The 17,091-nt window shown below is 36.1% G+C and overlaps 1 protein-coding gene across 2 annotated transcripts in view; it reads left to right on the top strand.

Annotated features, from left to right (window-relative positions):
* ANKRD10 (ankyrin repeat domain 10) overlaps window positions 1-14,979 on the top strand; it is a 37,125-nt gene extending 22,146 nt beyond the window's left edge. The window contains exons 4-6 of one of the 2 annotated variants that reach the window (XM_030280167.4): window positions 6,617-6,852; window positions 10,336-10,431; window positions 13,308-14,979. In XM_030280167.4, the coding sequence (XP_030136027.2) occupies window positions 6,617-6,852; window positions 10,336-10,431; window positions 13,308-13,792 (817 nt within the window). In that variant the 3' untranslated portion in view covers window positions 13,793-14,979. The remainder of the gene's footprint in view (window positions 1-6,616; window positions 6,853-10,335; window positions 10,432-13,307) is intronic. The other variant, XM_030280176.3, reaches the window with a different exon arrangement.
* The last annotated feature ends 2,112 nt before the right edge of the window (window positions 14,980-17,091 follow it).

Below are 17,091 nucleotides of genomic sequence, written 5' to 3' on the forward strand. Positions count from 1 at the left end.
AACTTTAATCCATTCTATATACATTTCAGTGAAGAACTGAAAAATTGGTTTCAGGATGAGAGTTATAATGCTTTTAAAGGCATAAAAGGCTTAGTATCTTTTGTTGTTAAGGTGGTCACATGCTAATGGCTTACATATTGAATAATGTGCTACAGCACTTTATGTATGTTAATGTACTTTTAATCTTAATGTTGCCTGCAAATATGTGATCCCTTATGATATAAGTTTCCTGTTTATGCACCATTGCCCGTTTAAATCAAACAGAAGATTCTGAAACTGTAAAAACTACACATGTCAATGTTTTACAGCTACGTAATTCGAATTGACTTGATTTTTTCAAGTAATCCTAGAAAGGGGGAGCATTCCATATAGAAACTGCTGAAACTGCCACAGGTGCTTCTCCGAAAACCTTACAGTTGTGGCATTGAATGTTCAGTATCGCTTCCTTTCTGCACACAAGGCATACTGTTGAGGTATTTGTTGCGGTGATTGGTTTTAATGCTAATCTAGGAATTCAGATATAGAATCTATAGATTTGCATGCTTTGCTTACCCTAATTTACAATTATCTACATTTTTATTTGTAAACTAACAATAGATAAGTTGAGATCAGTAATTTTTAACAGATATTACATTGATATACGAAAACTGTGGTTTATTTTCTTAGATTGTCGCATGGCATTAACAAAAACACAGTAAGCTGTAGGTGCTGTAATCACTATTTCAAATTAAACATTCAGGAGAATTTTTTTTACATATGATTTTCAAAAATATTTGTTGTTGACTTTTTGTATAGCAAATGTTTGTTTTGTTTTTCAAGGTATGTGACATTATAAGTTGAAGATAGTGTATTTCTAAGATATTTCTGTGTTAAAAAGACATAGAAATCTACCTGGTTTTTTTCTGCCAATGAATGTGAAAAATTAACAATAGAAGCAATTTTTTTCAAGTAAATTCAATAGCATTTGTAAGTCAATATGAGAAGCACAAGTCTTTCTTCTCTTTCTACAGATCTTTCAAAGAATAAATTTTGTATGTTACACTGAAGTAAATCTTCCTTGCACAAAGTCATATTTAAACAATTCTGAATTTTGAGTGTTTTGTTGTGGGTGTGGTGGTTTTGTGGGGGTTTTTTTTGTTTTTTTTTTTTTTTTACTTTCAGTGGGTTAGCCATAGTGGAAGCATCTTGAATATTTTTTAAAAGCTTTCATCAATTTTTTTCTTCCTTTAGCAAGCTTCTTAAATTAGGTTGAAATAATAAAAATTTCCTCCTAAATAAAGCTAAGCTGAAAGTTGAATTTGTGTTTCTGTACACCAATCCTGTTTGGCCAGATAGTGCACTTGTCTCTTAGTTTAGAGAAACAATTGAGTTATTATAGTTGCAGCCAACATTTTTGAAAAGCATTTCAGAAGAAGGAAATCAGTGTCCTCTTCAGAGCTGCTTTAACTGGGTACCAGGACTCTTGGGATGAACTGGGCATTTCGAATGGGAGTTCAGATGATGTCAACCCAGAGGGAGAAGAATGGATCCTAAAAAAAGTCTTCATGCCAAGATCAGTCAGGTTTGAAGACTGCCTGTGGACATCACTTGATGGAAGAAGAAAACCATGTTACAAGAGGGTTTTAAGCACTGTAGGTCTGTGAATAAATGCATATGCAAAAGTCGGAGCACTAACTCAATATATCAGTGTGTGTTTTGAGTTTATTTATGAAAACACCTGTCACTACAGAGTGTGATAAGCAAGTGTCATATGTCAAGAAACTTCAAGATCACCTACTCATCCATATTCAGCCTTTCATCGTCTTTTCTCATTAATTTTTTCCTATTTAGAATATAATATGAAAATGTATCCTTCCTTACATTTGGCTTTCTTTTTTTGTGTTGAAGTTAGCATCTTAAACTTCTGAACTTTGAAAAAAAAAAAAACCAAGATGTTTTTATTCCCAGCTCCTGGATTCTAGCCTACAAGAAGACTGAGGGTAAATTATAGCATGCTTCATTATTTTAATTACATAGAAGCAGTGAATAAAGTATATAGCAAACAATTGCTGCTTAGTAAAAAACAGGACTCAGTCATTTTTCAAATACATGAATTGCCTTGGAAAGGATGCAAGATATGTGTTTTCTAAACAGGGAGTGGATTGACTTTCTGATGACTGCCTTTAGCCCTGTGCAATGTTAAGTAAGGAATTTTTCTGCTGTTTGTCAGTTCGTGCTTTCATGTATATTCCTGTCTAGAGCAGGTGCCAAAAAAGGAATGACATTTTCAGAGCTTTTGTTTTCACTATCCTTTCTTCAGTTTTCCACCTGTTCCTGTAGCTAGACTGACATTCAGGGTTGTGTTTAGTTTATAACTTTTTTATTTTTTACTGGAGAGAGAAGGAAATAAGTTTCTGGAGCACTACTCTCTGATTTGACATTTACTAGGCCAACCTTTAGAAAATGCTGCATCGAGTCAGTGAATACTGTTTAATAAAGGCTAACTAAACATAAAATGTGTCACTTTCCAAGACTTAGTCTGATTTTTTTACTTATGTCGTCCTTCCATCCTTCCACACCTTCCTTGCTGCTGGCTTCTTCTTTCATACTGAATTCATGTGAAAAATGCAGAGTTTATGACCTGCTATTTGTCTTGTTTCAGCTAGAAGCCTTGCTGAGAGACAAACCTTGGAAAGAAACATAAGCTTTTCCTGAAGTTTGGCATCTTGGTCACAAAACAATACATTTTTTTAAAAAGCTGATAACAAAGATCCCTACAAAACAAAGTGTAAAACCAGCTGGAAATTTCTGTACTCATTTTTTAATTCTGAGTAATGCAGTTGCAGAAATAGACCTGTCATATTTGCTGTATGATTGCAGTAACAAAAGGACAGTTTGCCTGAAGATTTCATATCAGTGTGTTCTGAGCTTCTTGGAGCTTCCACTATTTCAAGGTGTTTAGCTGTACCAGAGGTATTTTTAACTAACTAAAAAAAGCAGAGGATGGGTGGAAAAGAAGATTTTTTTTTTTTTCCAAGACCCGTGGCATTGAGTTAGTTCTGTCCATGTTGTACACTGTTTTTTCCAGTGTTTTTCTTTTGCAGCCCAGGTCTTGAAGTTACTTTCAGTTGTAATATCCTTTATCCAGCCTTTTTCTTTATGTCAGCATCTATGATAAATGAAGTACCTTTCAAGGGGCATCTAATAACTGAAATAGCTGTACATTTACTTGGATATAGCAATTATCTGAATTTTTTTATATTTATTCCATTTTTTTAGCCATGCATTCCATGTCACGTGGCTACTGCAGTTTGTAGCAAAATTAATCACATACTATTCCTCCTCCTTTTCCTTTAATAGTCAGTTTACATAGAATTGCAGTTCATAACCAAGGGCTGACAGGGATTGCACATCAGAGATTGAACTCCTCTTATGTGTGGTTGGGACAGTGAACCATTTCTATTTTCATCCGTATAATCTAGTCTGTCTACAGTAATGACACTTAAATTCTTAGCTCCTGGGATAAGCTGAGGCAGGCGTTTCACTGCCAGACATGGGCAGCAGATTTAGTATTAGATGTGTTCCTGGCTTCTTGTAATTACTGTAACAGGGTGGTTCCATTCTTAAATTCAGATTAAAGAATGGTCTAGTTTTTTAATTCATTCAAGTACTCCAGGCTTTCTGGAAGGACTGTGTTACACTGTTTTTCTCTTACAGACTCAGAATCCTTCAAGGAATTGACAATATTTCTAAAATACTTTGAAAATACATGAACTGTTCCAGTCTGCGATATCTGTTAAGAGTATTTTCTTTCCTGTTTTGTTCCTATTTACATTAGCAATTTTTTTTATTACTTGCATGTTGTTATGATAGGCTAATATAGCACGGCTACCTCTTGCTGACTTTTGTGTTCCCACTGACAGATTTTTTCCTACTGGAGAAAGCTAGAGAAATCAGCTAAAGAAGTAGATATTTTATCTTTCTATCCTGTTTTTGAGAAAGTGATAGAAGGTTTCTGTAAAATTTGTCAGCTTTTCCTTTACTGTGTCCTGTTAATATTGGAATGCAGGTAGAGTAACAGAAATTTGAAAGTATATGGAAGTCCAAGGATAATCAGGCTTTGATTAAAATCATGGACATGGACAACTGGATATAGAAAAAATACTCAAGTTAGTGTTCCCACTGTAAGTGACGAGAGAGAACATCTGTGTTGTCTTCCATAACATTTATTCAAACAGTTTCCAAAGTCATCTAGAACTTAAAATACCCTCTTATTTCATTGAACTTTTTTTTTTTTTTCATTACTAACTTGATAGGTTAAATTCAGATTCACACCTTTAAAAGAGGTGTTTCTAAACTTCAGAAGCAATAATGTTAAATCCAGTAGGCTTGAGTCCCTTGAAATCTATGCAGTGCTTCCAGAACATTTCTGTAACACAAGTACTTCTTTGTCTACTTTGTTAAGAGTAGTATTAGTTCAGGAAGAGGTGGGAATGGGACAGATCTTTAAATATCAAAGATCATTACATTTTAAAGTTTTGCAACCTCTAATTCCTGTTTATCTTTTTTTTCTGGGAGATTTAGTTTTTCTTTCCCAGAGTTTGGGTGTGTAGCTTTACACACTTTGATCTTAGTTGTTGAATCTCCAAATGCCTCCAGCATCTTACACTGACAATTCTTTGAAAATTAGTGACTTAACTGTAGTCTCCTGCAGTCAATTTTGGAAAGCAGAATTGGTGTTCAGTAGTACTTGCTAAGTAATGGAATTACTGACTCCTTGAACTTCTCTTAAATTAGATGGCCATTCAATACCATATTGGTTTTGTAATTTTTATCTTTGTGAAACTGTGTTTATTTTGCTCTTGCTTAGATTTCTTTTACTGTTCTTTTGGGGCTTGGAAATTTAAAAATATATGAAAGAACTGAGCTTTTCTTCTTGAACAGAACAGATCTGTTAAAGTTTCTGTTTCCTAAGCTGTCGTTTCATTGTTCTACATCCTTGTGCTGCACAAGTAAATCAGAGTTGCTAAAGGAGTGTCAAATATTTGTTGCTTAGCAGCAGCTTCAACAGGTCATCTAGTTCAGCGGGGGAAAGGATTGACAGTAGAATTTCTGATACCATAGGCAGCTCTTACAATGAGAAAAGACCCCTCTCAAGATTCAGCAGGGTTTATACTCTAAAACTTCTGATGCTAGCTTTAATTCTCCTTTATTCATATTAATCCCAGTCATATACTGCCTACACTGGATGCACAGTGCTTTGCAGCTTAGGTATTCAAAACTAATACCACTTCAGAGTGTCATTTCTTTTGACTTAAGTTTTTCAGTATTCTTAGGTCTTACTTTCTAGAGCACTCTTGATTGCTGTTCTGTGAGTTTCCACTAGTAGTCCAAGTAAATAATGGTTTAGTACAGTATGGAATAAAATTAATTCTGGTTTAGGTTATGGGTTTTATGATTCTGTAGTATTTTGGCTTAGCCATTTATGGAAATAGTCCTGCTGTAATAGTTTCTAAAGGGTTTCTTATTTATAGCAAGTAAGTTCCGGTGATCTAGGAGGCAAATCTGGGCTTTGTTCTTCGATTTCTTCTCATGAGTTGGAGTTTCAGGAGAATCAGATCTATTAATCTTCTGAATTCTTGTTCTGTTAGCTGGTCTGCTTCTGGATTTTTAAGTAATTGACTTGTCTAAATGTCTGAAGCCAAGAAACAAAAATTCCACTTCTTTTACTAGTTACTTCTTTCTGGAAAAGTACTAGGAAAGATTAATAGGCATCTTTTACATCACCATCTAGTTTTGTCATTCCTGGCCTTCTTGCCTTCACTTTTTTGCTCTTCCTGATGAAGTTAGACTAAACGGCTAAGCACAAGATACCCTGTGTGTGTAAATGCATGTGGTACAATACATTTTCAAATTAAATCTCTACATCTCCTGGTTTCATTCCTAACCTCCTTGATGCACTAGAATATGCAAAATCCAGTGCCATTCTCTTGTGCGCAGAAAAGTTTTGGTTGAAATTACCAAAGCAAGTCCCATTACTTATGATGTCACACACTTTGAAATGAGAAACAAACCTGAAACAAAAGTATAAGCAAAGCATAACTAAGTATAGCATCTTTATTTATATTTTACTATATATGTATATATTTTGTTAGGAAAAATAGTGATGTTGTTGTTACCTTAGATACCAGAATGCCATGGACAATTGCCAAGTCATGTTAAGTTTGTTTTGAGTATTTGATCTTTTGCTCGTTAAAGCAATAGAATGCAGAATAAACTGCAGAAGATGGTAAAATTCAACACTTTAATTAGTCTGAAGTTTATGTAAAGATCAGCCACTTCAGACTATTTTAGAATAAAGCATTTTGAGAAGTTTAAATAGGAAGATGGTTTAAGGCACATAGTATATTGATTTTATTTATAAGTGTATTGTCTCCCAAATTTTGCTTAGAAGTGAGATATATGTGCAAAAAGTTAAGATAGTTATAAAACTAAGATTGATAACTAATTTCTAAATGGAAAACTTGCTAAGTGTATGTTTTCTCTCATCACCAGCAGATAGATAGTCAGTAAGGGCAGCAGCAACAGCCAGCTAGCTTGATGAATGTGTGTAATCCAATTTCTTTGTATTGTACAGCTTGAGAAATGCCAGTGGCCTGACAGCAGCAGACCTTGCACATACCCAGGGCTTCCAAGAATGTGCCCAGTTTCTCTTGAACCTCCAGAACTGTCACCTGAATCGTTTCTATAGCAATGGCACCTTAAATGGGGTTCATCAGAATGCAGGTCCCAATCCATTCAGTGGTGGGACAAGTCGAAAAAGATCCTTTGAAGATATGGAGTCTGCTGGAGTAAAGAAGGCTAGAACAGAAGGTGAGACCCCAGAGGTAAAAGGGATGAGTTGATACTGTTGCTGAGAAAGGAAAATAAACATTTTAAAGTCTTTTGGAGTGGATGCTGAGTATTATTGACAAATTCACATATCTAAATTACATATTCATACAAGAAGCAGATGAATACAATTATTCCATGCCACAAGATCCCAGTTCTCCTTGTCATCATCTTGGCATGTTCAGAAATTTCTGTTTCCAGAGAGTGCTAAGACTGCATGATGCTGAGAATAGTTATTCAGAGGAGTAAGAGGTGAATAATTAGCTTCTACTTCTTCCTCTGTTTCTTCAGCTTCAGGAGGGCCAAGTATTCAATTGATTCACAGAGATGCTTGGATGTTCTGATGGTAATTTTCCATTCAGGGATTAATTCACAGTTCAGAAACTGCTACATAAGATAGATGGAAGAAGTTGAATGCAGAAGGGTTTCCCAAATCAATTAACATACCCTATGTTTCCAGGATTGTTTTCCAAGGGGAGCAGCTATCTTACACAAGAATGTAAGAACAGAATGAACCTTAAGGTTTCCTATCCAGCCTTGTATATTGAGGATACTGCTTTGCCAGCAATGATGAAATAGTACAACCGAAAAATACTTTTTGGTAGCTCTGTGTAGAAATCTTTTTAGATATTAGGTGTTTTTAGAAACACCTTGAGTAATATGATGGAGGAGAATTACCTTCTTCTTTTCTATTGGTCATCCTACTAAATTCTTACTAAAAACAAGGGAGTAATTCTGCACTCAAACCTCCTTTTTCCTGATGATGCAAAGGATGCTTTTCTTTAGCATCAGGAAAAGGGACTTCACCGGTCTTCATTGAAGGGACTTTGTTCAGTTAAAGTTGACATTCTAATGTAAGTGACTTTCAGTGAGCCAAATAGAACGGGCTTAAAAGGGGGGAATTGAGACTTAAACCATGTTCCTAAATATGACATAGGCAACATAAATCACATCAATATCAACACTATTGTTCATTCAATAGTTGCTTGTACTAGGATCAGAGACCTTAACTGGGTACTCCATGGCCAATTATAAACAGGATATGTTGTTTCATGTAGCTGGTCTAAATGATAAATTTCATAATGGAGAAGATTCCCTGTGCAATTAAATAAAAGACTTCAGAAATAAGTATTTCATAAGTATCTACATAGAATAAAACTTGCTCAGTACACAAGTGTCTGTAACAACTGCAGAAAGTTGTTTTCAGTCTGTTGGTCTACCAGGAGGCACTGCTTGTGAAGTCAAGTTAACTTAACTTGAGTTTTGAAGAGCTGCCCCATCTGAGTGTTCCTAAGCAGCTGTCTCTTTTAGAATATTTTGCAAGCTAGTCAATAAGCAGTGTTTTCCCACAGTCTGGGGGAGTGGCATTGTATCTGCATTACCTTTTACTGTACAGAGTTGGTCCGGCACCTAAGTTAGGTTGAGCAAATAAACAGTGCTTGAAGTGAACAAGTGCTCCTGAACAATTACAGGAATGTTGGAAAAGCAATCGGAGTAGATTATTTTTGAAATTGTTAACAGTATGACTTTTTAAGACCTTCACAAACAAATGCGAAAGCTTTGCTGCTTTTGCTTGAAAGTTTTTGGAGTAACTAAGATGCATCCCAGCGTTGAAAGTTTCTAATCTGACATGTTTGACCTCAAAGACATCAGCATCAGTAGTAACTATTGCATCAATGTAAAAAGTCTCTTGCACTGAGAATGAGTCACTGTTTCTGATGTATTTTGTTAAACATAGATACAATAATAGAGCTGAGTAATGAGTTATCAGTACATCTTTATGCTTAGCTGACTTTTTTACAGAACAAGCCCAGTTATGTGTTATTTTTAAAACTTTACTAAAACCACACCAGTCTGCTGTCCTTTAAAGACTATTTGCACTGGAGATTCCAGATGTTCAGAGAGCGAAGGCAACCTGTATTTGCAGGGAAAAGTCAGGTTTTGATATCCATACCCCAGATTGGAACAATCACTGCTTTGAGACTATTTGCTGCAACAACCTGTGTCCATTACAAGAAGCTGTAAGCATTAGAGAGAAGATAAATGCTTAAGGTGTGCTTTGCCCTGGAATAACTAAACTGAGCAGTGGATGAGCATTGCTTGTAATTGTTGATATGCACACAAGTGTATCTGCTAACAGGTGCATAGTATTAAAAAAAACCCTTAAACCTCAAAATTAGGCAAGGCTCATACATTATACACTGTGATAGAAACTGATTACTCACAAGTGTAATAAAAAGTAAATTGGTGACCACTTTCAGAATATATGCCATATAGTTTTTAATTTTGATTTAGAAACAAAAACTGAATTTTATGTCCATCTTTCTGAAGTCAATTCCAGAAATTTCATCCTGCTTCCTGGGAAGGTCAGCAGAGCATGCTGCAGAGGTTCAGTGATGATGATGCACACTGGGTGAACTGGTCATACAGCTGTGTTCATGTCAGTCATAATCCTCACCTCTCTAGTACTGCCCTCAGCAGGTTGACTTGTGCTCTGTTTGATCACACATCTCTGTCTGATGTGTGTCTCGATGCCAGTGTCTGTCACAAGCGTCAGCACAGATGCTTTGGGTGTTCTTTGTGAGGTGTGATGGAGGACATTCCTGGAACTGGACCCTGGAATTGGCCAACATTAAATTGCACTTATGTATTCCTCTAATTTACTAAAAAAAAAACCAACCAAACAAACAAAAAAAAAACCACAAAAAAAAACCAACAAAAACAAAAACAAAAAAACCCCAAAAAAACTTTCCCTTCCTGGTTTAGGGTAATTTGAAGCCTGCTGATCCAAGGGCCCTGATGTCATGTAACCCCTCCATGATCTCTTTGACCCTAGAACACCTCAGGACTTAAAAGTTCTTTAAAACTTTAGTTGTGTTCAGGGTAATGCAAGCTGAATTGCAGTCTGCCAAGCAAGCATTTACAACATAATAGAGTGTGTGCAGTGTGCGTAGAAAAGTGTGTTAATGTTAACGTGAGAGCAGGGCAGGGCCTGCTGGGATAGCTGTGGAGCAGTGCTCTGGGTAGGTGCAAGAAGTAGTAATGAAATCAAGCCCATCTTATTAAAGCATTCCCCCCAGAAGTCTAACCACTTGGCAGTTTCTTTCAGAAGACAGTTCTGCTTGTTGAGCTCTTGAGATCCCTGGAGCAGTCTGGTGTGGATAAGGGTGGGTTTTTGGGACCTAGCCCTTGGGAGTGTGAAAGGGAGCAGTCTAAACTGACAGTTGACAAATGTGAGTTGAGAAATGTGCTGGTTTTGCAACATGGTCTTTAAAGCCTGAGTGACTTAAATTTCTCTTCATTCAACCTATTTGTACATCATACTAGTAACTTTAATATGTAGGTGCAAAGTCTGATAGGTATCCTGGGAATTTTCTGTTTTGCTTTAATAATCAAAGTACTCATCTTTTTGCTGACTGAGTTTTCAAGTGGGCACTTACGACTAAACATGACTTTTTTTGTCAGCTTACAGCTTTGATGGCTTAATACCAATGCTGAATGGAGGAGCTGAGGACGATGCTGACAATATGCACGTTGATAGAGAGTTTGCTGTTGTATCAGGTGGGAGTGGACAGTTTCCTGTTAACTACAACAACATTCAAATGGTTGAAGACACCAAACAACAGGAGAGTACTTCTGTTGGACCAAAAGAAATTGAAATATACACTGTTTCTGCAATGCAAACTCCTTGTCGTTGCAAGAATCAATATGCGTTTTATTTTTAATTTAAGTATAAAACTTAGTCCTTTATTTTTGCACATTGTTGTCTGGAGTCTTGAAAACTATTGTATTCCTGTAACACCCATTATATTGGGGGTTTAGTAGGTATCAAAAATTAGCTGTTTCATGCAATGTATTGTAATGGTGAAAGAGAAGGTTTATTAGTAATTTCTTAACATTTCAGGTAAACAAGTCCACGATGGCTGTTTCACTTTTAACCCGAGGCTTGTATTATGTTGTGCCTTGCTTCTAGTTGCTATAATTTTGAGTTAAAGGAAATTCGGAAATAAATTATTTGTTTAATTTTGATTGAGTAGATAGTAAGAAGACTTGATAGGGAAGCATATTCTAGCTTTGACTCTATTCAAATACTACAATAAATACTATAGAGAATAGTTGAGACATACACCCTGTGTTCAGAACTTGTGCAGACACAATGACAATAGTGCAGGATACTGCTGTGGGGTTTTTTTATGTAAATAGAAGACCAGACAGCACAGTTTTAATCTACTGTTTGGAACTAGTGTACCTGGCAAAACAGATTTTGTGTTTTGTACCAGTCACCATGAAACAGTCAAAATGTTACTCGGATTGGTCAATATTAATGCTCAAGATTTTTCAAGGGCTGCTCAGTCAAAATGCTTTTGGTGACAGGATGTGTATAGAGTTTGATTAAAATTGTCTTGGGTCAGCCTTTTTTGTACTTTGTAGGTTAAGACATGGAGTTACTACAGTAGTGCATTATTACATTCAGAAATTAATTTCTTATTTATCAATTTTTTTCTGCCAGCAATATGTTTATGCTTTGTGCCACAGATCAAATTCAACAAAGGGAATGATAATAATAGATATTTTAATATATTAGGAATAAATAGATATACATATATATAATCAATACTTTAAAAGTAGACTATGGTATTTTCCAGTGATAATTGCTAAGTGTTCTTATTTATGGAAAAATATTTTCTTTCATAAATATATGCTATTACTGTATTACTATAGGTGCTCATTTTTAACCAATAATAACATTCTGTAAGTATCACAAGAACTATTCTTTACCTACTTTTGCATATTAACTAATAGAAGTGCCAGATTTATTAAATTTGATTTGGCAAAACCAGCCTATAATGGTTTATCTTTAAACAGTTAAAATTTTGCACTTTTCAGTTAATAAACACTATATGGAACTCCTTCTGTGCGTTTTTATCACTAAAGTATTAACTTCGATGTTTTTATCACTGAAGTATTAACTTCGATGTCGTGATGGATTTGTGGGGTTTTTTTCCACTTTTAATGAGAATTCATGGTTAGGAAGATTGGCTGATGTGGTTATTTTTACTGATGTAGGGACTGAATGGGGAACTCCAGTTAGTACATCCAGGGAGTTACAAATTGTACACATTTCTTGTGTAACATACTGGGGTCTGTGAAGTATCAGTGTTGTAATTCGTACTTCAAATAATAGCCAGGCAAAAAACTTAGAGAGAGCCAAAACTCCAGATTCTTCCTTGTCAGACAGTGGTACTCATTATGTGTCACTTAAATGGGAACCCAGTGTTTTACAAATGTGGGAAGTTGCCAACAGACTAAATTAAGTGAATTAATTTGCACATACGCAGTAAATGCAATCCTGTTTTGCACATGGGTTTATGCGTTCATGGAGACATAAACATATGTGCATGTATCCAAGGATAATCACAGAATATAAAATCTTAAAATGTCACCACATAGCTCTGTAGTTGCTATGTTTGCCTTGCTCATCTTTACCAATATAGAAATAAATTACATTTTCAAGGCAGAATATATAATGCATTTTTTGTGTTAGTACTTCTGAGTACCACTGCAAAAACATGCATTTCAGACAGACTGATGAAATCTGTTCATGGGAACAAAACCTATTGTACTAATTACTTAACTTCAAATGGGAAATTGCTTCAAAACAGTTGTCAGTGATTTTTGCATGCACATTTTTAGACTTTTTGTTCCTACTACTATTTCTTAGTCTTCTGTGCACTCTGCTGTTTCTATTGTATGGCATTTTGCATGTGGATTGTACGCATGCTGTTACAAGTGTAGCATTAAATACAGACCTGCCCAGTATGTTACCTAGCAAGCTGTTAGGTACATTGAAGTACTTTCTGAATAAAGGAACATGGAAACATTTTATTTTAGCAATCCAATGTAACATTTCTTTATTTGACTTACTTCAGTGCAAACTGTACTGTGATGAGTTACAACTAAAAAGAAAAAAAGAGCCACAGTTAAATTACAGCTAAAAAATGGGAAAAACCCCACCCTTCACCCTCTCACAGATACTCAGTTCTTATATGTACGTAATCTTCCATCCCAAGAGGGCATTACAGTTAAGGTGGAAATATCACTTTTATTCCGCCCTTGAAAACACTGCCCAGAATGTTGTCAGCTCCACTTAATTCTTACAGTTAAATGAAAAAAAAAAAAAATCTGAGAAGGTGACATTGTCTCTGCAAAGATTAATATAGACATATTTTCAAAACAAATGTGGATAGATAGTTGCATTTTCAACATAAGAATCTATGCCACAAATTTACTGGTCAGCTCTCATTACTTGGAACTACCTACATTGTTATAAAGAAAGGATAGATTTATTTTCAAGGCTGTGTATGGAAACATTTTTAAATTAAGTATAGTGGAGACGTTTTGATGTATTTCAATTTATTCTTAATTGTTGGTGACAGGTGTATTTCTTAATGCAGATATGAATAGCAGTAGCTCCATATTGAATGCACTGACAAATGGATGTGCCATCAATGGACATTTGGATTTCACCGCCGCACAGCAGCTCAGTGGGATGGATGCCAGGCGTGAGGAGTGCTTAGCATTAACACCTAACGGAGTCATTCCTGGAGTGACTTCTCCCAGTAGGCATCGGATCCATGCCAGTAATGGCACCGAGGAACCAGAAAAAGCCATGAGTAATTCCACCGATATGTGTGGATCTCTGCACCTGAATGGAAGCCCGAGTAGCTGTGTTTCCAACCGGCCCTCGTGGGTGGAAGACCCTGGAGACACTTTGCACTATGGACACTATCATGGTTTTGGGGATACTGCTGAAAGCATCCCTGAACTCAGTAGTGTCGTTGAGCATTCCAATTCTGTCAAGGTCGAACAGAGATATGACAATACTGTCCTAGGCACAATGTATTTGTACCACGGTTCCTAGATTAATGACATTTATATCAAACGCATATTGAAATTGCTACCAAATGAAACGGGGGAGACAGAATCCTCACATAGCATTAAATTTGAAGATCGCAACTTGTTGCTATTTTTACACTTTGTTTATATGAAAAGTAAACCTTTAATTTGATGGCCTTATACAATAGTTGTAGTTTGTTGCATGTATGGGGCTTATTTAGTGATAAAATAGGTGCTGTCATGATGGAATGTTTATTGTTTTTATTTTTTTATTATGGAATGTTCTGGTTTTGTATTTTTTTTCTAAGCTTGTGAACACTATCTTTCCCTTTTTAGAGCTGTTTTCCCTTTTATTAAAACAATGTTTAACTGAATTTTGTGAAGAAAATGCTACATATATGCATCACTTAGAGATAAATTTTTTTCTTTTCTGTATCTTCTGCTGAAGCTATGGTAGCAATATCAATGCCAGCTCTCACTATGCAAGGTTGAAAGTGGCAATCTTCTGGAGCTTCTCTGACTTTATAGTTTGTACATTTGTTTGGTATAATTAGATGTTCATCTTTACATTTTTTGAACAAGTTGTTTAAAAATGCAGAGACAAATTTGGAAGAAGTTGCTGTTTCACTTTCTGTAGCATAGAATTGCTTTTTGTTGTTGTGGGGCTCTTTGCATTACAGAGTGGGAACGTGGGCTGCCTTTGTTCGGTCGCAGTTGGGTGTGCCTCAGGTTAGCTCTGTGGTTGGGTTTCTTTGGCTTCTCTCCTTTGTATGTGTGCTTGATGTTTTACCATAGCTCACAGACTGGAGGCATGTTGGCACTGTTGTGCTTTGTACGCAGTTTAAAATTGCTGTTACTCGTTATAGAATTTGCCAAGTCAAAATATTTGAGTTTGACTGTCTTGGATATACATTTATTGTCTTTTTTTTTTAACATATGCTTTAAAAATGTAACATTGTGTACTCTTTGGGCTATGCTCACAGAAAATACATTGTATTTAATGCTTAATACACAGATCAAAATTCATATAAGTGCACTATATGAGCACTAATACTATAAGTTGCTGCTTGTGTTATAAGTGAAGAGTGGGGAAGAATATGGTAAAAAAGATAAGCCCTCTGAATTGTGTTGATTTTTTTGTTCTTGTTTTGTTTAAAAAGGGACCTTTACAAATTGGATTTTAAAAAATAAACATATTACATTGTATCTGAATGTTTTGTTTAGATCTTTTTATTTTAGCGGCAAGTTGAGAAAGCATTTAATAGTTTATAACTCACAATTCTCATAATCTTGGTCAAGTGCTGCTGGTGAATTTCCTTTTGTCAGTATATGAAAGCAAATGGGAACAGCCCAACAAGTTATGTTGATTGAATTACAGAAACACAAACTGGATATCGGGTATATGACAAGCCACATCAGCCTTCAGCTTAAAAAATACAGGCAAAATAGTGCCTGTCTGTAAATTAAAAAAAAAATACAGTCTCATTCAAACATTTTTAAGCAAAATGCTACTTATTGCAGAGAAGTCAATGTTTGAATTAGCCTTTACACTCTACATGGTTTGCTAGGCACGAGATGCTCACAGTGTTTTCAGATTGAGAGTAGGACTGGCAGGAAAATTGACCAGTTCTTTTGCAGACCAGCAAAACTTCTCAGTGCCTTCGGGAGACAAAAAAAAAAAAAAAACAAAACCAACCCCCCCCCCCCAGAAAAAAAAAAAAACAACAAAAAAAAACCCAAACAAACAAAAATAACCCCACCAAAACCCATAAACCCATTAGTGAAAGCTGAATGTCACCTGAGATGAGCTGCTCTGGCATCCGCATTAACTACTTGTGCTGGTGTAGTCCCCATAGGAACACATGCCATTGCCTTTGTACTGACAGGAAACAGTGGCTCTCATTCGCTGTAACATTTGGGTTTTGGGATCTTTTTAGTATTTGCCAGGTTTGCTCCACATGCTTTCTTGTGCTTCTTCAAATAAATCTAAGCAGCTCATAATAAACACTTCCATCTTTACTGGATTTTACCATGGCTATAAACTGATCCCTAGAGAGCTTGCTTTGGGTACCACTAAGTTGGCATATGAGGGTGTAATGTTAAGTACACAATTTTAGCATGGTAAGATTTATACTCTGTTCATAAGGCAAGATTTTTAAAATTGTGTACATTTGGTTTTCATTCACTTGTTCTTCACACATTTTCACCTAAAAATACTGTGGAAGACTTTGTATTTCAAATTCAAAGGGAGAACTTAGAGCTTTATTTTAAAAAGCACTTCTGTGCTTGTGTGTTCAGCCATGAGCTGGTGGAGAGATTTCAAGGTCTGTATCTGTTGTCAAGCCCCATTGAAGCCAGTTGTTAAATCAGGATTACGTGGAGAAGACCACTGAGGGCCATATGATGTAGGTGCACTTCGTGTGTCCCCCAGGTATCTTTGTCTACAGTTAATGCTGCAAAAGTAGACAGAGGATGACTCATGCCAGAGCTGAGGTGTATCCATTTTAAAACTTCAAATAAAGATAAGAATTTAAAGATGTCATTTTTGCAGGTGCTCTTTGAGGCAATAGAATTATTTACTTCAATTGCCAGCTAAAGTCTTATTTTTAAATTATCCCATAAATCTTCAATGAAATATGAAATAGGGAATCACAGAATCCCAGCATAGCTGAGGTTGGTGAATACATACCCAAGTGTATGCTGCTTTTGTGAGCCTGTATCACACTCACAGGAAGAAAAATTCTCATGCTTACTTGGAATTTTCTGGATTTCAGTTTGTCTTGTAATTTGAGATACGTGATCAATAAGTTTTAAAAGTAATGAGCTCAGCAGATCCAGCTGCATTTCTGTGCTGAACTGGTAGTTAAAGAATTTTCAAGCATGGAACGAGTTCTTCCAGGTGCAGCTGTGTGTTTCCATACAACAGAATCATAGGATGGCCTGGGTTAGAAATTACCTTAAAAATCATCTAGTTCCAAACCTCCTGCAGTGGGCAAGTACATGCAACTATTGCTGCAGAGGCCTTGTTTTTAAAAATCTTACTGTTAAAATGCAGAAGACTTTCCTGGGGTTGCTGTGCAAGACCAGCTGAGGTAGTCTGAGAAGCCTGTCAGTGCTCACAAACCTGCTCAGGCTGAGTTAGTCTCAGGTTCTGCTGACAGCAGTGCTGAGCCTTTTGAATAAAGCTGTGCTTTGCAGTTCCTGAGGAGACTGCTGGGTTTTAAACACCTGGAGTTAAAGTCTCACAAGCTCATTGCCTGGCAAGGGCAGTAGTATTGTAGGACTGTTCATACTTGGCCTTTTGTCCAAGTCTCAAATTCTCAA

Source organism: Taeniopygia guttata, chromosome 1 (assembly GCF_048771995.1).
Source record: "Taeniopygia guttata chromosome 1, bTaeGut7.mat, whole genome shotgun sequence".
Taxonomy (NCBI): Eukaryota; Metazoa; Chordata; class Aves; order Passeriformes; family Estrildidae; genus Taeniopygia; species Taeniopygia guttata.